Source organism: Taurulus bubalis, assembly GCF_910589615.1.
Source record: "Taurulus bubalis genome assembly, chromosome: 9".
Taxonomy (NCBI): Eukaryota; Metazoa; Chordata; class Actinopteri; order Perciformes; family Cottidae; genus Taurulus; species Taurulus bubalis.
In genome coordinates this window covers 16854321-16876700 of record NC_136597.1, presented here as the reverse complement: position 1 = coordinate 16876700, position 22380 = coordinate 16854321, and the positions used below count along the sequence as shown (strand labels likewise).

The window sequence follows — 22380 nt, the reverse complement described above, 5'->3', positions numbered from 1 at the left end:
ACTTCATCATGCATCTACTTAAACTTGTCATGCTTCCACAGCTGACCCATGGGCTACAAATGCGACAGAGTGATGCAAAAGGAAAATGGTCTCATGGTCTCCTTTGAAGAGAGGTCCAGAAAGACGGGCTATACTCTTGAGCCGTACTCGTCTCTCTCTCCATTGTCGTATCCAACACCTTTGCCTTTGTCCTGTTCAGCATCACAAGCTCTAGGGAATACAATTACCATAATGCTTTCAGAATTTGAGGATATGTGATATTATTTCTCTAAATACATGCAACTTGCATTCTTAAGTTAAGTCTTCTCCCTTAAGCCGTAGATTTGTTTCATCAAGAATCTCTTACTGAGGTTTGTTCTGCTCTTAAAACAATGTGTTATTTAGTATAATAAGCAAGAGGTTAGCCATCTTTAAACAGATAATTGCTACTGAATGATAATAAGTAGTGGTGATTATACAGTAATTACTATGGAAGATGGAAAAAAGAGACAGAAAAAGGAACATTTAAAGATAGGAGAAACATTTGACAGTTTAATGCAGACAGCCTGCTACCAACCCATCTGTGATAAGGCTGTCACACATCCTTACACCTCCAAAAGCAGAGTTTGCATCATTAGCATAATGAAATGAAAGCAGAGAAGTGCCATCAAGTGATGAGGCGACAGCTTCAAGCACGCTTTACCTCCAAAGGGCCTCCTATTTACGTATTTCATCTCAAATACATTTTTCCTTTCTGCAGATATATTTGTGAAAGCATGCAAGGACTTGTTTAAATGTATGATGCCTTCATAGTCTTATTTTATACATACTCTGTATAATATGGTAATTATGAAGACCCTTCAAAATAATCAAAAGAGTTCTTGTTTTATTTTTAAATTAGCAAATCTCTTTAGAATACTATATTATTGTTTCCTCTTTTTGCATTCTTTTTTTTCACGTCAGTAGTTAAGCCACTGAAGTTTACACAACATAACATATTTATATTTTCATCCTCTCCATATTTGTTTCCTCCTGAATGTAAAAACGTGTTTGATGGTTATTACAATACACTAACATTGATATTTTCTTCAAGGATTCAGTTCCCTTACACTAAAACCTGAAAAGATTAACAGGATCATCTTGTTTGTCCTGTAAAAATGTTTGCTGCATAGTTACAGTTACTGTAACATTATATTTTCTTCCAAAGTTTTCTTCAATTTAAAAGTTAGCAAATACATTTTCAACTATATCACAAAAAAATATTTGGAAGCCACACTAATGCAAAACCAAGAACCCACTCTCCAGGGAACTACTAGTCTTTTATAGAAACCCTCATTCAGACCAAATGGGCTCATAATGTATGCGGTGAGGTGTGTGTGTGTGTGTGTGTGTGTGTGTGTGTGTGTGTGTGTGTGTGTGTATATATATATATATATATATATATATATATATATATATATATATATACGGTTGCGCTCAAAATGATTCAACCTGTATTGCAAATTAGGTTAATTGGCAAAATTGTCAGTTTCTCCAAATTCTACGCAAAATACCACTTTTAAAAACAACTGCAGTCTCAAAATGATTCAACCCCCATAATACAATCCCTCATTAGAGCACACATTTGCAAAGCAGGTGTTGTCTTAAGCACACCTAATGCAACTAATCAAGGGCCTCATTAGTTGCAGCGACGTTTGATTGCATATTAGAAATATGGGTAAGACAAGAGAATTGTCCAAAAAGTTAAGAGAAGAGATCATTGCCTTGCACAAAACACGGAAAAAGAGGCACTGAACGTTAAAGGAACACTGGCTACACTACCTGGATGTGAAAGAGGAAGCTATCAACAATTGCCACCAGATTTCTGAGGAGGCAGGTGGCCGAACAACCTCGAGTGACTGCAAAAGACCTGTCGCAAGACTTGCTGGCAGCAGCACTGAGGTTTCAGTTTCCACATTAAGGCGCATACTAACTGCTGATGGTTGAACTCTAAGACCTACAGCACTACTGACCCAACAGCACAAGAAAAGTCGTCTCCATTATACTCAAAATCATAAGCCACAGAAGTTTTGGGATTCTGTTCTGTGGAAACTGGAACTTTTCGGGCCAATGGTTGAGCGGTATGTCTGGAGGAGGAAGAATGAAGCATACAGAACACCCGGCCTACAATGAAGCATGGCGGTGGCTCTGTGATGCTCTGGCGCTGCTTTGCTTCTTCTGGCACTGGAAACCTGCAGCGTTTGGAGGAAGAGATGGATTCAATCAAGTATCAGGAAATCCTTGGAGAAAACGTCATCCCGTCTGTGAGGAAGCTGAAGCTTGGTCCTCATTGGACCTCCCAACGAGACAATGATCCCAAGTTCACCAAGGCTTGATTTCAGAAAGAGTCCTGGAAGATTCTAGAGCAGGGGTGGGCAAACTTTTTGGCTCAGGGGCCACATTGAATAAAAAAAATTGACAGACGGGCCGGGCCAGTATCAGATGGATGGAGAGTGTTTGTGTGAACCTGTCACGGGAGGACAATGTTGCGGACCCAAATGCAGACCACATGAGAGCATGAGTATCTGGTAAAACAGATTATTGGAGCCAAAGGGAAGGTGGGGAGCCTGTGGTCCGCCACAGGGGGTGCTGGGCGGTGTGAGACCCGTGGCTCTACACTGGACCACGGCGAGGCCGGCAGGGGGCGGTGTGAGAATATAATGTAAATGACTCAGCTTTTTTGTTCAACTCGCTGGTTAAATCTTCATCAATTTGTTCTACACGGCGAGTCACTGTTCTGCGTGATAAACTCAATTTTTCAAATTAGTTTTTGCTCTCTGGACATAAGAGACCTGCTGTTTCTACCATACATTCTTTCAAAAACTCTCCTTCAGAGAAAGGCTTGCTGGCTTTTGCTAATTTGAATGCTAGCAAAAAACTTGCCTTGGTGCTTGATTCTTGTATAGCAGTTTGGCGGAGAAAAACATTTGGCTGACTCTTTAAATTGGCTGCCGTTCTGTCGTTGACTGTTGGCTAGCATAGTTAGCATGCTTGGCGGAAAAGTGGCGGCTAATATTGTATTCTTTGAATACTGCAATGATTTCTTGGCAAATAAGACATACTGCCTCTGATCGTACTTCGGTGAAAAAATACTTAGTCCACTCCTCATTAAAGACTCTGCACTCACTGTCGACTTGTCTTTTCTTGGGTCCACTCATTGTGACAGAAGGGATCACTGCAGGAGGATGGCAGGAGGCTGACAGACAGAACCCTGTATGTCACGTGACATGAGCGCGCAGGGTGGCGCAGTTCCGTGGGTCGAATGTGGTTAGTTATGTTAGTTATACTGAGGAAAAATACTCTGCATGCAGCTGTCAGTTCATTTTACAACTCTAAAACTGTTGTAGTACAAACCCTGTCTCCGACGACAGAAAGTGATTCATATTACCGTAATTCTTCTAAAGTTAACGCTTTACGCCATAATTAAAAAGGATTCTGACCGCTAAGAAGTGGAGCTTTTCAGTGTTTTGCGGTATATTACGGTAATAAAAAAATAAAAAAAAGTGTCGCCCTTGTCTGTGGGATCAGTGGGGGAGGGGTGGAATTGACCAGCGCAGCACAGCAAGTGTTGCGTGTCGCTGTAGTCCAGCAGAACACGGCAGGCAGCGGTCCGCACGGCGCGTACAAACTGCTGTAACGCCTCTCTGCTCCCGACTTGATTTTCCCAAAGCACGATAACCACAACAGACCAGCGTTGATGTTTCTTCATGCTTATTTATTGCACAGCGCTCTTTTAGGCTTTTCGTGTGTGTGTAATAACACACACACGAAAAGCCTAAAAGAGCAGCAGAGCCGTGTGCGCAGCAGCGGTCTTTCTGCTGCAGCAGAACACACACATCGTGCTTCAGGAAACTTTACTTGGGAACGGAGAAGCGCTACAGCGGTCTTTACTATAACTTTTTTTTTTTTTTTAGTGTTATAATAATTATAATACTCGGCGGGCCGGATTAAAATGCCCCGCGGGCCGTAGTTTGCCCACCTCTGTTCTAGAGTGTCCGTCACAGTCGCCTGACTTGAACCCCGTAGAAAATCTCTGGTGGGATTTTGAAGAAGACGGTTGCAGCACGCAAACCCAATAATATTAGAGAGCTGGAGGTCATTGCCCATGAGGAATGGGCTAAGATTGCTCAGGAACGCTGTTAGAATCTGGTGTCTGGCCATGCATCACGTTTGCATCAGGTCACAACAGCAAAAGGCTGTTCTACTAAGTACCAACGATGCTTGTCATGAAGGGGTTGAATCATTTTGAGACTGCAGTAATCATTAAAAGTGGCATTTTGTGTTGAATTTGGAGAAATCACTTGCAACATTAGTGGTGTTGAGCTAATTAATTTGTCCTGGTTTAAGTTGTTTATTGAAAACAGCTGAACGTTAGTAAATGTTGTCAATGAACCTAATTTGCAATCGGGGTTGAATAAGTTTGAGTGCAACTGTTGACCAGCTGTCCAGTTTAATAAAACAGCGCTTTGCTTACCTTTTTTGCCTTATTAATAAGCACATTAAAGAGACAATGAGAACAAGTCCCAGTGCAGATCCCACCAGTATGGGAACCAGTAAACCTGCAGAGCATGGACCAACACAAGCAGAAAAGATTATGCAATATTTAGGATCACACTCCGTGTTTCATTTGGTATGTGTGCATATTTGTGTTTGATTACATTGATTACATTACAAGTGCAAATCAATTCTTGCTAATTAAATCTTTAAATATATAACCCCAAAAGTTAATGCTTTACTTGTTAAATCAAGTGTTTTAGTGTTTGAAGAAATATTTGTTGTTATATTCTCCACTAATACATCAAGTGAAGGTTAAGTTTGTTAATCTATTTTAGCTTTAAATGAGTGGCAATGATTTCTGAAAGACAGAGAAAGGGTCCATTTAACTATAATGTTCTGTTATATGTTAGTAGCCTACAAAGGGAGCATCCCTTGATGTCGCGTATTAAATTAAACACATGCAAGGAGAGAAGCACAAAATATACAAAAGTAACATACCAGTGTTTATCCAAGAAAGGTAAACTGAGTAAAAGAGAAAAAGAGAGAAGGGGAAAATTAAATTCATAAAGGAATATACATCAGACATGGTACCATCGAAGGAAAAATTGTTTAAGTGTTAAAGATAAAACAACAAATGTATAACTTATAAGAAACAAGTATTTTTCATGGCACAGGCGGACAGTATATAGACAAACTCAAAGTCAGATATGATGCACTTGGTGCTGCAGAAAAGTTCTAACCATTTAATCTCAACGTTAGGCTTTTGGAAATCTATTTGTCTACTTTAATATAATGGTCTTAACCCTTGTCTCCAATGAGCTGAAGACCAATCTTCTAACTGGAAGACTCACTTAGATAGGCAGACATAATCTTAATGAATATTCATTTCATATTATACATCAAACTAAATCACTGCACGTGATGATGGCATAAGCACGGGGCCTTTATTCCAGACGATGCCATATGGAGTCTTCCACTTCTGATGCACACATGCTTGCTTTACACCTCAGATTAGAGTTGAGTGATTTCTTCTAAACTGCACCAGGGTCCTGACGTAGACAGCTTCAGTGAGAAACAGCAATGTAAACTATGCATCTGTCGTTACCAGCCGCAACACCGACGCTGGTTTTGTTTTCACCCTATGAGTCTGTTTGAGTGGTTTTGTGACTAAAATAGCGTCCCAACTGCAGGAAGTGCAGTCACGAGACTTCACATATGTGAAGTTGAGATCAAAATGAAGGTTGTGTTTGAAGATGGGCATGGTCCAAGCAAGGGTGTGTGTGTCTACGTGTGTGATTTTGTGAATGCGATGGCGTCGCAACAGTGCAAGATGCAGTCACAGAACTCTTAGGGGTGAGCAACATAACCCAATATTATTATTTTTCACATATTGTTTTTGTTTTGAAGAAACTAAAAACTGACATTTACATTTTAACGCACATGAAGAGAGATGGCTCATCTCTAGAGACTCTTCGTGTTTCCCATTTTAGAAAATGAGCTGTTGTGTAGCAGAAGCAGTGCTGTTTGCGTGTATGTGCCACAACAGTTCAACGGCTGCAGCTGCGCTTGCTCACGACTGTGTGGCTGTTCTAATCCCAAATGAAAAGCAAGCGGCTCCACGATGAAACGGATAAGTGGTAGCCTGTACGTAACCACAGACAGACAGGAAGCCCTGTGACCTGTGTGGGTGTAACGTAATTCATCGGTTGTTGTGGCACAATCTCCTTTGTGTGCTAAAACTGATTTGGCGTTGTAGCCTATGTGATGCTATCGGAATTTAGTTTAACACTTGGTGAAAGCAAATACAATCACTTTTCTGATTTCTGGCTTTTATAATCTTATTGTATTTACATATATGACTGAACATGTATAAATATTATCCTATGATAATGTTTTTATTTCAAGGCAGTTTGGCACAGTTTTGCCCAGTGTATGTTGTGCAGAGACTCCAGCCATGTGTGTTCCTGAAAAAGACTATATTGTAAATGTTCACAGTGAAAAGCTCAAATCTATGAAATGTGCCACGTATCGCTTCATGTAAAATGCTTTTATTGAAGATAGTTCCCCATGTACAGCAGCTGTATCATTACTGGTTGTTAGTGTCATTTTGGACAAAAGAACAAATTGTTCAAACAGAAGACAAGGATGTGACATAAAGAGGTTATGTTCTTGCAAATTCTTTAGCTTGAGCTGCATTTCTATATTGTGCAAGACAGTAATTACTAGTCTAGCTCCACAATTACCATACTATAGAACTGTACTTGGTGTACAGGAAAACACTATCAATATTCTTTGCCAGACATTTTTGTGTACTATATGTAGTTTCATGCATATAGATTTTAAAGCATGGAATATATGTCTCTCTGTGTGTGTGTGTGTGTGTGTGTGTGTGTGTGTGTGTGTGTGTGTGTGTGTGTGTGTGTGTGTGTGTGTGTGTGTGTGTGTGTGTGTCTCTGTGTGTGTGTGTCTGTGTCTGTGTGTGTGTGTGTGTGTGTGTGTGTGTGTGTGTGTGTGTGTGTGTGTGTGTGTGTGTGTGTGTGTGTGTGTGTGTGTGTTGTAGCAGTATATTTTAAAGCACTTCATGGCATGGCAAAACTATATGGATAGACATAGAGCTCAAAGTGAGAATATAAATGCTTCTCATTTAGGCCGATTTTCATGACAAGAAACGACATATTTAGATTGGTGTAACGTTTGAGAATCTGCTTCCAGCACTGAGACCAGTCACTGGCGATGACTGGTTATGAAAAGGTGTATGTTTGCAAAACAATAAGTACATTAACTCATACTACTATTTCTGTTATAAATAATTTTATTATAATGTGCTCATACTGGAAAAAATACATTAAATGAGAAATGCAGAGTGTGGCTTGAAATTGTGTCTTTCATTTAGTGACACACAACTGAAAGCTGCTACAGAAAGTGACATAACGTGAGTCGCAACTATTTCAGGAATCCCTCTAGTCTTCCCATTCCATTGGCAAAAGCCAAGGATGTGGATAGGCCTGGCTGTGTGGTTTCCTGGGAACAGCATCTGTGGAGAAACCGCCATACTTTGTCACTGGCACACTTTCCTTGATCGGTGTGGACGTCTTTCTTTTATTGAAGGCTATTTTCAGGGAGTGTTCTAACTCATTAGCTTCATCTGTTGGCCGTCCATGGAGAATGTGTCTGATAGTGGGGAGGGCTAAGTCTGACTTACAGTCAAGGTAGCTCTTGAGGTTGAGCTCAGGGAAAGCTGCATCTCTGAGAGCCTGAACCAGCTGGCCCTCAGTGTGAGATTGTTTTTGCTGAAGGTTAACTCTCTGCTCTAGTGAGATGAAGCACAGAGCATCTTCAGCCAGTCCTAACTTTCCCACAGAGTGGTCAGTCTGGCTCTTCTTCCAAAGGGATGAGTTCAGCCTTTGTTGTTTGGATTTGGCAGGATTCTGGTTCTTGAGGTCTTTCTTCTTTCCATGGTGCTTCTCTGAGCCACTTGGTAGGAGCTTATAGAGCCCTTCATCAGCCAGGTCTGCTAGGTCACCAACCAGCAGCTGCTGAACAATTCGCTTCCTCGTGAGTGGAGATGTGACTGTAAGAGTACCTTGCAGTCCATTGCCTGCATCGACACACAGCCAATCACAGCTTGTTAAAAATCCCATCCTGTGCAATATTTCTTGGAACGACTTTGGATCTTCCCGGCCAGCATGCAACAGCACCGTCTGTAGTGCTAAACTAAAAGCACAACAATCGCCTGCTAAATGGCGCTCATTAAAGCTAAAAGCAGAGGATTCCACACTGCCATTTCAAAAGAAATATGCCATTAGAAAAGCATAGCTCTGAGCGGGAAGCTTTGGAAATGAGGAAAACATGCACATTCATACCACACTATATTCAAGCTAAATACCATACATTGTGGTAAACCAGTCAACCAAATAAAAGTAAGACTTCAAAGAATAATTTAAGGGATGCAGTCTTTTTCAGTTTGTCACAGGAGACGGTCTTAAAAGTTGACCTACTTTCGAACAAGCTCATCAAAGTCAATCAACCTTAAAGATGATTCAGAAAGATATTAAAGTGAAAGCGCAACCACAAAAGCAGGTGTAAGCAAACAACAAGTGTGACAGCCCTACATTTGCACATCCATCATTCAAAAACCCTCCTTTTGCAATTCTTAAAGCAGTGCAGGGGGCTTTTATGTGACCTTTGCATTACTGCTCAAAAAATAAAGCAAACAATTTGAAGACCATACTTACCCTCCTTAAAAGAAACCAGCACCACTCGGCTGTCAGCTGGCTGTGGTCTCCTGTAGTTGCCATTCAGAGGCACAGGGGCTGAGTCTTGGGCATCAGAGGAGTAGAGGGATGCTGCCAGGGCCAGAAACTAAGGAGATACAACAAAACAAATACATCTTAAGGTGACAACAATAAAACAATATTAGAATGTCGAGAAGAAAAACAATTTAGGAGCACCTGTTTGCGAGATATTGTGACATGATTTCGGAACACTGTCCACAGGACACTGGGATAACACGGAGGAGTCGTCAGTGACCCGTCGTAGCGGTAATACTCATCCAAACGTGTAGGCAGCAGTTGTCTGATGTTGAATCCGGGAATCTGCACTTTCTGGTCTGCCAGAGAGAAGTAATTTGTAACCATTTAACAACTGTTTACGTCAGACTAAAATCCAGAATGGACTGATAAAGACTTTGAAGATTCTGACCCCAAAACCGAGAAATAAATTACCTCACAGAGGTAGCTGATTTAATTCACTAATCATATTCAAAACTATGTAAGAAAATCATCACTTTGGATTTACCCTTGTATTTGATACCGTTGATGAACCTCAGAAACTGTTCGAAGGCTGGATTGAACTCTCCAACCTGCATGACAAACATAGTGAGATGGTTCTGCTCCACAAGAAATTCACACATCGCCATCCCTCTCGCTTCACGTCTCACCTCAATTAGGACACCAAGCACAGCCAGGCCGTCAGATTTGTCTACAGCCATGGACAGAGTGGGATACTTGTCTGAATTGAAGTGTACAATATGCATCTGTGAGAGAAAAGAGAAAGTCAAGACCCTGTGAAAGCAACAATAATGCAATCTACATACAGCATGTGGCATATATTTGCAAGTAGGCATAACAACAGGGTGATTATTCTGTGTTTCAGTTGTTCTTTTCTTATTCACTTGAGAATTCAAGATCAATATACAAAGAAGCAAGATGTATAATGTTGACGTGGATATAGTGAGTTAGACTGTGGGCCGCAACGCAAGCCCTGTTTTGGATGTGTTTACATAATGAGGGAAGTGACAGATATTTGGTTAAAATATTGGTTCAAAGTTAAAAAGCATATGGGGATAATGTGTCCCCGAAACAGAAGCAATGGCTGGTAATTGTTGAAGAAATCAACCTAAAATATCTTGCACATAAATATTTAGTTGGGTGAAAAATAAATAGAATGACCTATCTTGCAGCTCTTTTTATTTTTTACGTATTATTTTACTTATATTATAATTTTATACAAGCAGAGGATTTCACACATTACATCTTCATCTTCTCAGATTCCCTTTAGATTTTGTTTTCTTCAGAAAAACAAATTTGCAGCCAACAGTTGTCACAAATTATGACACGTGTCCCAGGCACGGTAGAGGTTTTAGATTGGATTGAATATAAAAATGGACATTACACTAATTCTGGCAAATGTTCAATTTTCCATCATTCCATCCCGGCAAACAACATGTCATCAAGCAACTGTGGTTCTGGAGTCTGGAGAGACTTGAAAAGGGGCATGTTCTCAACGTGTCCACTCAGAACTGCAGGTCAAACCACAGCACCTTACATGTGGCTGGGATGCCTGCAGCTGGGCCATGGTTACATAAGAGCACACAGGTTGTAACCATTTCTTTTTCTACCCACTATAATTCAAATCATAAAAAGAAACTGTCTCATTTTGGTTTATATCATAAAAGAGACTCTTGCTTTTAAATGTTATTGTCTACTTCACTTTGAAAATAAGTAGAGAAAACTAGTGTGTAAAAACTGCTTACAGAGCTTGACACGTTAAATAGCACAGACAGTCACTCCTTTCCAGAGGTGGTTAAAAACCAAAGCATATAATAGTCTGGTACTCTAATCTCTTTAAACCCTGCAGAAATAAGACACGCCATACGTCATACTGTACATACTGAGGCTGACTGGAATTATATCTTTGCCTTCTGGGGTGTGCAACTAACTAAGTGGTGAAATATGCTAATATTATAGATATGATTTATTTTGAAAAAAAAACAACTATGACCATAACTTTCCCCTCTTTATAATCTCAGAAATTAAGATTCTAAAGGCTCACAACGTACTTTTGAAAACGTCCGAGTCTCTGTAATTAGAATGTGTTTTATACAAACACTTAATTGTACTTGACAGTCAATCACATAAGATGCACGATAAGCGATTTCAGACTGTCAAGTAGATGTCAACTCAAGGTCTGCCTCAGTGTCAAGTAACTGGAACAGTAATATATCAAATGTGCAGATGCAGAGCTTTTGAGCTTGAGCTGGGTCTGTAAGCTTTGAAGAGAACCAGTGTCTCTCATTCTTCTGCCAATCAAATGTCCCACTTTTAAGTTGTAAGGTTTTAGATGTCTGGTGCCTGAGATGCTGTCATCTGTCATAAGTGAAATAACTGTTTAATTACTGATAACTAATCATATATTAACCTTCAACTGAAATATTGAGAAATTGTACTTCAATAAATGTTGCATACCATTATAAGTACAAGTACAGTAGGTCTAGTATTATTAGCAACTTCAAGTATCAAAAGTAAAAGTACTCATGCAAAATGGTACTATACAGTGCTACATGTGTCATACCATATATCAGTTATAGATATAGTATTACTTATATTATTGGATGATATTTTCTATAAAAATGCATTATATTGTAAAAACTGTTTTAGATGTAAAATCATAATCTGCAGTAACTATTAACTATTAGTGTCTGATAATGTAGTGGAGTCAAAAGTTCAGTATTTGCCTCAAATATAGTGGAGTAGTATCAGTCTAAAGTAGCAAACAATTTAAATACTCAAGTAAAGTACAAGCACCTCGGAATTGTACGAGAGAAAATGTACTTTTCTACCAGCACCATTTTCATCAATAATGAGCCGTAAGAAGTGTTGCTTGCTTTGTTTACCTCGGCTGCATACTGCTTACTGTTCACCGTGTGTTCAGAGCCTGTCAGTCTGCTGGAGGAGCCCCAGTGCAAATGAAGTTGAGCTGCAGTGTAACGCTGCGGCAGACTAGAGATGTGCATCTTAGAGGGCAGTGATAGTTGCACTGTGGATCAAGAGACATTAACCCCACGACACAAAACAGAGCAGGAGGGAGAGTTTTATCAGTGAACATCAGGGATTCAATACACATCAACTTGATCTAAAGTGAGGGAGTCAGTGTGGAAACGCTGTGTAGCTACGTTAGCTTTGTGGTACGTTATGGTATAGAGACGCAAGGAGCTTTCTACTTGTTCGTCAGTGTGTGACGAATGTTTACAAGTGAAAAACTTCTGTCAGCTTATTTCAGAAACACGTCACGCTCAGCTTGTGGCGTTGAGGACAATCAGGCATGCATACATAAGCATTTGCCTGGTAGTCTTTGCGCATAACAGTTTACCTACACCAGCATTGCAGCAACTGAATGGTCACAAACACAGGGCAGACATTACATGCATGTTTGGCTTACCGCAGACATTTAAATTATGCAGCTACATAAAAGTAACATGAAAGAAGCAAACACCAGTTCTGCAATATACCGTTTAGTGCCATAGGTCACAAACCTCACTTGTCTCTGACTGAAACTGTTTCTTTTCTTCACACAAAACAAAATAATTTATCAACTGGGAGGAATTCATCTGCCAAAGTAATCCATATATTTTTGTTTTTTTGAGGCACACGGGCATGGTTGTCTATGTTCTGGTTGCTATGCGTTATGTATAGGAATTGGACACTAAACCGGAGCTGGTTTCTGTTGTTAAGATGCATCAGACTTCGAACAGATGACTAATCTCTGTTCATATTTTCCCCAGACAAAACATGAAGCTCTTTCCTTGCCTGGAAGGGCAACTAAGATAATAAGAGTGGTTATGGAAAATTGCTATGGCAAATGTAGAAAGAAAATCCTCCTATCATTATCTTTAGGATGACCCATAAATTAGGCCTTGACAGCGAGAACAGACTCCTCAATGTTTATGTAGGAGCTTTTCCAATGAATACTTTGACCAGAGCATCACTTTGATGATGAGTTTTGTTACATGTGATTACATTTGTTTCTAATAATCAATTTTGATGGACTGTACCGTATGTATTTTGTTGATAACACTGATGATTTATACTCACCAGAATGTCCATTATTTCCCAGTGTAAGCTGCTCATTGGGCAACAAGTTGTAGTTTTGAATCTCAATTGGACGTAAAGTTGGGTCGAACCTGAGCAGCCCTGGCTTGAGGTCTATTGGAGACTGGAAAGCTCCACCACAGTATGGATATTGCTTTGGCCAGTAGTGTTGTCCTTCTGGCCCTGCAACAGCATCAATGCAAATTATTATCAATAAAACACCTTTTGGAGATGTCTGCACCTTAATGTAACCCAAATGTAAATTTTAAACGGTTCTGTTGTAAAGACAAATGTGCAAAGCAAGTTGAATAGGGGGTGGCTCCAAGGTGGGCCAGGGCTTGTCCTTGACACTGAACATTGTATCTGTCATCAAAGTGAAGTGTTATTATCTATGCACAAGGCAGCATGGGAGAGGCCTTGTTTGTGGAGACGATGAGAACACCGTCTCTCTCCAAATGAAAGGTTTCCATAAAGCACAGGACATTACAAACTGCCAAATTTGCAGATAGACTCATGCAGTTTACAAAGTGACATCAGCTGCATGAGGGTGTCTAGGCACACTGGCCATGGAGATGATACAAGAGAGAATAAAATGTGAATTAGAAATGATGCAGACAACTTTAAGCTCTTCATTTCAGATTTTCCATTCAGTGTATTGACTGAAGTGTGCTGAGCTTTTCAAATATGCTGTCTATGTAAAGTGAGGCTTATAGTTGTCAATGAATGGACCCTATCAAATCTGAAATAACATAATTGTAGCAAAACAGAAGATGGCACGAAAGACCCTGAATGTACCAGAGCTCACATCACTTCTGCATATTTGCCACTGATTCATTATTTATCCAGAATTCATCAAAAACGCACCATTCACCATATGCCAGCTGACCGTGGTTAAATATGGCAGACTGTCAGTTCCCAGACAAATGTGGATTGATTGTACAAGACATGCCAAAAGGCATCAAATGAAGCTTTGAAATCACTGAATACTTGTTTGAAGCAAAGTTCAATCTAGGCAAACCCACCCTGTAATACGGAAGAAAGTTACTCTTATGGCTATAATTACTCAGTGTCCACTTCATTTGCTGTTCTAATTAGACTCAGTCTGCCCTTTAATAATGGCCTTCAGTGGACTTCAGTGGCCTTTGGTGGCCCCTTGGAGGTCCTGGGTAGATCATATAATACTGTGGGTATTTTAGAAGAAAATATGTGATCTTTCCTATGATCAAGGAATTTTAAATAAAATAATTGATATAAGTCAATAGTTCAACATTACATCAGTTGTCTGAGTAAAAAAAAGAACAAGAGCAGGGTGAGGAAACTACAGTCACCATCAACATCATATATTTACATCCAAGTTACGGTTCACTGTTTTGTCTTCTGCCACAGCGTGGAGTGTTGAGGTGGAGATAAATCGTATGACTCAGCTGTGCCCCGGTCAACAGAAAGTGCTACTAGTCCTAAGACTATACTACTATGACTAGGTCTCTTGAGGGTTTGACTGTAACTGAGGAAGAAAGCCACCACGCTGCACGTCGAATAAAGCCAGAGGTTTATATATATATTTATATATATATATATAAACCTCTGGCTTTATTCGACGTGCAGCGTGTGTATATATATATATATATATATATATATATATATATATATATATATTTATATATATATATTTATATTTATATATATATATATATATATATATATATATATATATATATATATATATATATTTATATATTTATATATATACACACACACATACACACAGTAGTCATCTCCAAGCTTTCACTAAAATTGTAGGATTTTTCTAAATAGTGATGATTTTGTATTTTATTCAGTGTAATGCACTATATTTATATTTGGTAGGATCCAAGTGTTAACGTGTTAACATGTAAATTACTTTTGCCAAGTACAGCACGGGTAGATCATCATTTATTTTTGCCACGTTGTTACAGTATTTCCCTGTACGGACACATACAAATGTCCTACTCTAATTTTCACAAAGAGGAATCGGACAGCTGTATCCATAGAAGCCACATAGGGACATTTTCTCCCATTAATGCCAAGTCAATGCTGTGTTTAAAAACCGAGGGGGATCAGCCTCTCTCAGATGTCTGAATTAAACAAGTATAATTTCCTCTAACTATAATTATTTGAACATAAATTACACTGCAGAGAAGTAGTGTTTTGTCTTATTTATTCCTTCTGTGCCCGTGAAAGAGATGCACACTATAAAGACAGTAAATACATTGAATTGCTTCTGCTGCTAACTTATTAGTTATGTATTTCTGGGGAGCAAGAGACTTTCGAGAGGCAGCAAGACAATGACACAAGGCCATGCTCTGAGGACAGTTTATGGAAGCCATAGTATTGGTTGCCCATAGACCTTAAGGCTTGAGTTAAAAGCAGTAAGCCACTTGTGAAATGTTGCAGAGTCTGTACAGTACAGTCACATCTGTCTTACTATGTGGCGTTCTCAGCTCACATTGCTGCACAAGCACTGCTGTGGGGAAAGTAACATCTTCTCTGACGGAGGTATTGACTATCAGAGAGTTGCATCAAATTTCATTTTCACATTAATGGTGAGGATTGAATACTACCTCATCATAACTTGTATGTCTTGAACTTGCATGTCTTGTATGACACAAGTGCACATGGACTGGTTCTGCAAATTCACCGAAGGTTTTTGAAAATAATTCCTCTATATATATATATATATATATATATATATATATATATATATATATAGAATATATATATTGTGAGGGAAATATTATAAGACCTACCACTGTACGTCCATTTGGCACCTGAAACAAAAAGAAAAAAAAATATTTTTCACTCACAGTAAATAAATTAGAATAACTGCACTTCCACACATATTAATGGGTGCTGTATATTAGTATTTGATAAATGAAACAAAAATCAATAGAAAACTGTTGCAGACGTTTAAAGTTTTCATTTTAGAGACAAGTGTCACAAAGAGCACATGATGCAGGTGGATGGAGACACCTGCCATGAAGCCTTTTGTTCACAAAGTGCAAAATGGCCCAAATATCTTCTCCTTTCTACTTAACACATCTCTAAAAGTGCATCCAAAGTATTTACATCCTAACAGGTTACTTTATCCACGCATCAAAGATCTTACCATGCAGCACAGCCAGGAAAGTCATCAATAGTGAAACGATGGGTGTGAAGCTCAGAAAGTGCATCTTGATCCCCTCAGCCCTGCCTCGTGCGCTGGGCAGCAGGATGAAAAGCCGGTACAGAGCCTGCTTTTGGAGCACCCGAGCGCCAGCCTTCAAACCCGCTTTTATAGCCTACTCGTGTTGCCCGCTCCATTGTAGCTCGGGCTGACGTCATAGCGACAACAAAACCAGCCTCCAGAGTCATCGGGTCAGCGGAGAGTGACAACTCAACGACGCAGACCGCATCCAAGCGAAGTCACTCATTTGGGCTCGACCTGCCGCCGGCGGACGCAAGATGCGGGAAACGCTGAGCCGCATGTTGTTGCAGAGGCATGCGCCCCGCTTCTTATTCTGGGAAACTGGAGGTTTACAAAAAAAATGAGGTGTGAAGGCTCTACAAGACGCACCTGCACATACTGTAGGTCTACAAGCAACTGAGTTGAGCTGCCATTATGGAAATGTGTAACACTATTGAAATACTATAGGGGTCACCATGTTTGAAAGCTTGGCTGTCAAAATACAAGCTGACATTCATAAAGTTCCCCCAGCACTCAAACAGAACACTGTAAAATGAAGGATAAACGGGTTCCCTATACCTGCCAGCCAAAAGGTTGGGTGTTAGTAAATTACTTTGATGCCCCCTCAGGCAACACGGTGTAAATATTCTGAGGGAAAAAACTGGCTAAATTAAGAATATATTACAAACAGCATGCCTACAGAAACAATGTTCACCAATACTAGTTTCACCAAGATACATTCACAGTCCTGTAGAATTTATACAAATGGGCAGATTGGTAGTTCCCTCTGAGCTTTACACAGAATGATGTGTGGGCAGAGTTTGTTTCCACATGTATCGTCCATCTTATTCTTTGAAGACATGGAAGACAAAATAAGTCAATTGTTTTATTTTATTTTAATTTGGCTCATGATGAGGATTATTGCACATTAAAGATGAAAGTCTCACGATGTGAGAATGAAAATCTGAAGTAAGTGTTTCAGGCCAACTGAAAAATAAAAAGATATGAGTAATTCCTTGAGGGAACCCAACAATGCTCTCCAATCAAGTCATCTGCATTTGGAGACATTTACATTGCTTCAGGTAATCTAATTTGTTATGCAAAAGCTCAATGGCTTTATAAAATGACAAAAATAAGCAGATATCAGTCATTATGATAATCTATGCTAATGTGTGTATGCTGCTGTTGGGTAGCATATTTTAAGCCTCAACGTTAACCTCGATGAGGTTTGAGGTGTTTTAAACATAACGTCCAACAATATTATCACACGTTATTGCATATGATCTGCATTTTGAGATAGTTGGTTTCGACAACGCTCTTACCTACTTTACAATCAAGCTAATAAAAAAGAGGAAGATGTCTTTCCCTGCCGTTAACTTTTGTTTCAATTGCAGCTCTCACTATTGAGGCAATACATCGGTCCAAAGGTCATGACAACCCACTCTGGTTTACAACCCTCACTCACTCCAGTAAGGACAGAACAAAGACAAGCAGCAAGATGAAGCACCTGTTGTTTTTGGGTGTTACTTTTGCTGCATTCTACATCAGCCATTCGAATCCTCCAGGTACATCAATTTATGTTCTTCTTAATTTAAAATTGTAAACAAGGAACGGTTTATAGACCAGAGGTGTACTTTTTAGAGTAGGCCAGGAAACTAGCACACAGACTCATCTTTAGTGAAGAATTATCAAGTGTTTGCGTTGTGTATTGCTGCTTTCTTTTTTTAAACATCACTGTGACATATTGTATTATCTTCATCTTTGATATGATTGATAATGTTTTTCACATTTTGTAATGTTTACGAAACTGATTCAGGGAGAAAAAGTGTTGGCCCCTTCAGAGCAACATGGCGGTTACATTGGCGGAAGACTCAATTTAATTAGGCGGAATCATTATCCAGAACGGTGATGTTCAATCAGAAATTGATAGACTTGATGGGTAAAAAACATGTTTCAGTACCGGGTATAACTCTAGACTGCATCTATCAGCAAGATTTGCATTTGACCTTTTTACTGACTTTAGTTTATGCTGTAACTAGCAAATTAAGCCAACAATGATTGTCTTTAGATGTGACCAAAAAGAGAACAGATGGTATTTACTGAACCTTCACTCGCCTGGAAATGTTATTTACACACAGCTCAACACTGTGCTAAGCTGACTGGACAATTCCTTCCTCTATAATTCTAAACTTTTAAACATTGAGATCATTTCTGTCTGAGCCTGCGCATAATGAGCTGACACTATGTCAACCTGCAACTTCGTCTCACTTCACAGCTGTGCACATGATTGAACACCCAGGAACGGTTAGTTACTAAGTTAGTTTCCCTCAAAAATCAAGTGCATTTCTGGTTTAAAAGATCCGTTCTTAAAAGAAAACTTTTGAAACTACTTCCTTTCAGTGAAATTTATGAAGGGCGGGAGGACTGAAAATGTACCTTAAATGAAACTCGTTATTGCTGCCATAAAAAGAGGGAGTGGGTATCTCGTGATGAGATTAGTTAAACATTAGTTATGTGCTGATGAAACACCTATCAGACAGACGTTGTTCAATGGTCAAATCACCAGCTTACTCTGTAGCCAGTAGTTCTTCCAACCACAAAAGCAGAACATCACCTTTTGCAAACAAAACATATCTAACTAACAGTATTTTTTTATCATCCAACAGGTCTCTGTCAATTGGCCTCTGATGGAGGTGAAGGCTCAAGCTTTATCTTTGCTTTGTTTTATGACCCCGTCAAAGACCAGTGCAATCCTTTCATATACAAAGGCCAAGGAGGAAATGGCAACCGTTTTCAAAATGAAAGAGATTGCATAAGAAACTGTTCGGTCAATGCAGAGAAAACCTACCCTATGGATGGTAAGATAAATTTAAAGAGTATTAGTGAAATAATATGAATGTAATTCATCTTGATTCACTGCTCTGTTTTAAATATGCAAGATGTTAAATGTAACTATAAAGGCCACCTAAACATGGATCAACCCAGTCTAGAAAAAACATCTGTCCTTCTTCCAGGCTGTAAGGACTTTGGAACACGAAACTGACTAATGAGGGAGAGTTTTATGGCCTAACGGACGATGAGAGGAAGGGCTTCTTGAGATCTGCCTTCACCAAATTATTATTATGTCTAAGAAGGACCATTTCATTATTAGATGGCAAAATCAACATGATATCAATGTCAATGAGATAGATCCATAAATGGTTGAGTTTTACTTTCCCCCTCATTGTTTTATGTTTTCAGAGTAAAGACACATGTCAGCATGAGTGTTAGCAATACGCCACCAAGTGGTGGAAGAGTAGGACAATTCATGACAGATGAAAATGTGAATGAATATAATATAATAATATACCATATATAATGTACTGCTTGCTAATGTTTGAATCAGCTAATGCTGTGCCATATCAATAACTGAGCAGTTTGAGACACTAACAATCATATTTGTGTTTTTTAAATATATTTATTGATATGACTTATAAACTGCAACCCCTGTAATGACCATTTCGAATGAGGATGATGGTTTCTCTTCACAGTGTCCCAAGCTTGCCACTTTAAAAAGGCTATAGGTGAATGCAGTGGTCAGTTTTTGAGATACTACTACGATTCTGTTCATGACAAATGCAAAAAATTCCTCTGGTCTGGATGCATTGGAAACGGAAACAGGTTTTTTGACCAAGGGAGCTGCAACTCCACCTGTGCTGGCATCCACGGTGAGCATGAATCTCTCCCCATTATCTGTTAATGTCAGTAATGACACTATACAACAAAACGTGATACAATTATATGTTTTTCATCATATTGATGTTAATTGTTTCGGTTCTAAGATGACGGTGAGGAACTCGAGGAAGAGGAGCCAGACACTCCTATTGGTCAGTAGACACATAATACACTCAAGCAGAAGGGATCCCTGTTGTTGTTGTTTTTGTTGCTTTGTTTATTAATTCAAACAGTTTCTTTCTACACATTTGACATCAGGCAACTGTTGTAACTATCTGCATACAAATGTTGTTATATACTTCTAGTGTTTAATCTATTTACATTAATCCTACTTAACTGGGCTCTTGCACAGCTATCATCTGTGGAGTTCTGCTTTCTGTCATCATTGTCGCCATCTTCACAACTGTGATTGTCTTGACCGTTCAGTCAAAGTAAGACTATTTTTCTTTGTCTTTTGTTTTACAGAAATAATTCAAACCAAAAAGCCATAGCATTACGTGTACATAAAGGCCACTATTCTGTATTTGTATTAATATTTATTTTTCTTCTTTAGGAAAAAGAGCCCCAAAACGAAGACACAAGGAAAAAGTAAAGAGCCCAAGTCTAGCTCACCTCTTCAGGACAAGGGGATTGAAATGGAATAGAAAATAATTTCCCCTACATGGCAACATGTATCAGCTTGGTTATGTATTATAACTCTAATAGTCTTGATACCAAACATAACTGATTACAACATTTAAATTCAATTTTTAAGTTGATTTTTTTTTACTGACATAAAAAATGTAAAAAATAAAAGCCATCACAATTGTGTTATATTTCATGTTTTGTTTCACCTACAGCATGTGCAAAGTGATGCATCTTAAGTTGTGTTATTTCATGGGAACTTTATACTGTACTTTCATTTAAATAAATCTGATAAGTGTAAAGTGTAATCAAAAGAAACCACAGATGCAGTGATTAGTCAATTAATTGATCAGTTGATTCACCTGAAACCATTTGAATAGTTGATTGTTGAAGTCCTTTCTCCAGGAAGAATGTCAACGGTGTATTTTGTTCCAGCTATTCAGTTGTGGGGATTTCCTGCTTTGCTTTGCCTAGTAGACAGAATATATTTGGGTTGGCCGGACAAAACAATTTGGGATCCAGGAAATTGTGAATTTTTTTTCAAATGTTATAGACCAAATGATTCATTGAGAAAACAGTGGGCACATCAGTTAATAACTAAATGAATTGTTAAGTGCTGCCCTCATTATAAGTTTTGAGATATATTTCCATCAGAAGCAAGTCAGTATTTGTTTTTATGACAAACACTCAAGAATAAACCGGAGCAGAACTTCATCATTCCTAGTTCAGGAACTCATCTGTTTGTGCACAATTACCTCAAACGCTTTCTAACGATGTAGTCTTGTAAGCATTTCAATGTTTCCAAAATATAACTGCATCATCACCTGGCTCAAAGATTTGCTGAAAACTATACTGAAGTCTTGTGAAGGCACACCGCCAATTCTAAACCCAACACATACATTTAGAGGTGTTTTTGAGAAGTGCATACTCTGTTATTATTTTTTCCAGCTCAACAGTTGTGAATCTTTTGTTCTTGGCTGTAAACATCTCAACATAATAGTGTCTAATTTTCCTAAAATGTGTGGCTGTTATATCAAATGTTTATGCGTGTGCCTTGTATTTGGGATATAAAAGCAGTTTTGCATAAAAATAACTGGAATGTCATATTTTATGGGACGTGTTTGGAGTTCTTTTGAAGTCTTTTTTTTCACTGCAGGTGGTGTAAATATTCATAAGACATCATCATTATTATCATCATTCATTTGAAAAGAAAAATAATATCCAGTCACTCTGTAAAGGTACATTTTTCAATAAATAAAACACTGACTTTCTTAACCTTGAGGTTGATCAGTCATACATATTTTACCGTACACGTTTTCAAAAGTATTCATGCTAAATGTAAATGTAATATATTATTACTCTGTCACTAGAATAGCATTGCATTTGGCAAAACAAAATACATTATGACTTGACTTGTTTAGGACTCAGGACTTACTTGTGACTTTCAAAACAATGATTCATCCCCTCTAGGATGAGTTGCCTCAATATTTGATGGAGCCAATAGCCTGCATATTAAATCCATATGCAACGATCGGAAGCGATGCCACTACGCATGCGTGACTCTTCTAAACACATTTAAAGTCTCACAACATGGTTTAATGTGGTTAAATGTCAGAGCTTCTAAATGTCAGTAGGTATAAATTCAATAGAGAAGACCGTCGAAATATAATGTACACACGGTGGTATCGGTACGCGGTCAGTGGGAATGTAACCGAAGAAGGAAGTACTTAAACGTAATTGCCAGAAGCTTTTTCATCTTTGTTTTTATAACGTTCGCTGCCAAAAGGCCGAGCCGGCAGAAACTACGTCACTTCCTCAAGGTATTTCCATTTGTTTGTGGCAAACGCCAGCAGTTACCAAGTACCTTTTACACCAAAGCTAACGTTACTATTTTAACCAACACTATGCCGGGGTGGAAACGGCATTGCCGTTATTATCTGTAAACTGCGGAGTCCT

The 22380-nt window shown here is 38.9% G+C and overlaps 1 protein-coding gene across 1 annotated transcript; it reads left to right on the top strand.

The window, feature by feature from the left end:
- Positions 1-17584: 17584 nt before the first annotated feature.
- LOC306741084 (inter-alpha-trypsin inhibitor) lies at positions 17585-20444 on the top strand (the record flags this gene model as incomplete). Its single annotated transcript, XM_079223337.1, has 6 exons — positions 17585-17651; positions 18753-18944; positions 19617-19793; positions 19908-19952; positions 20153-20231; positions 20354-20444. 6 exons carry the CDS (start codon positions 17585-17587, stop codon positions 20442-20444), a joined length of 651 nt encoding a protein of 216 aa, XP_079079463.1.
- Positions 20445-22380: the final 1936 nt, after the last annotated feature.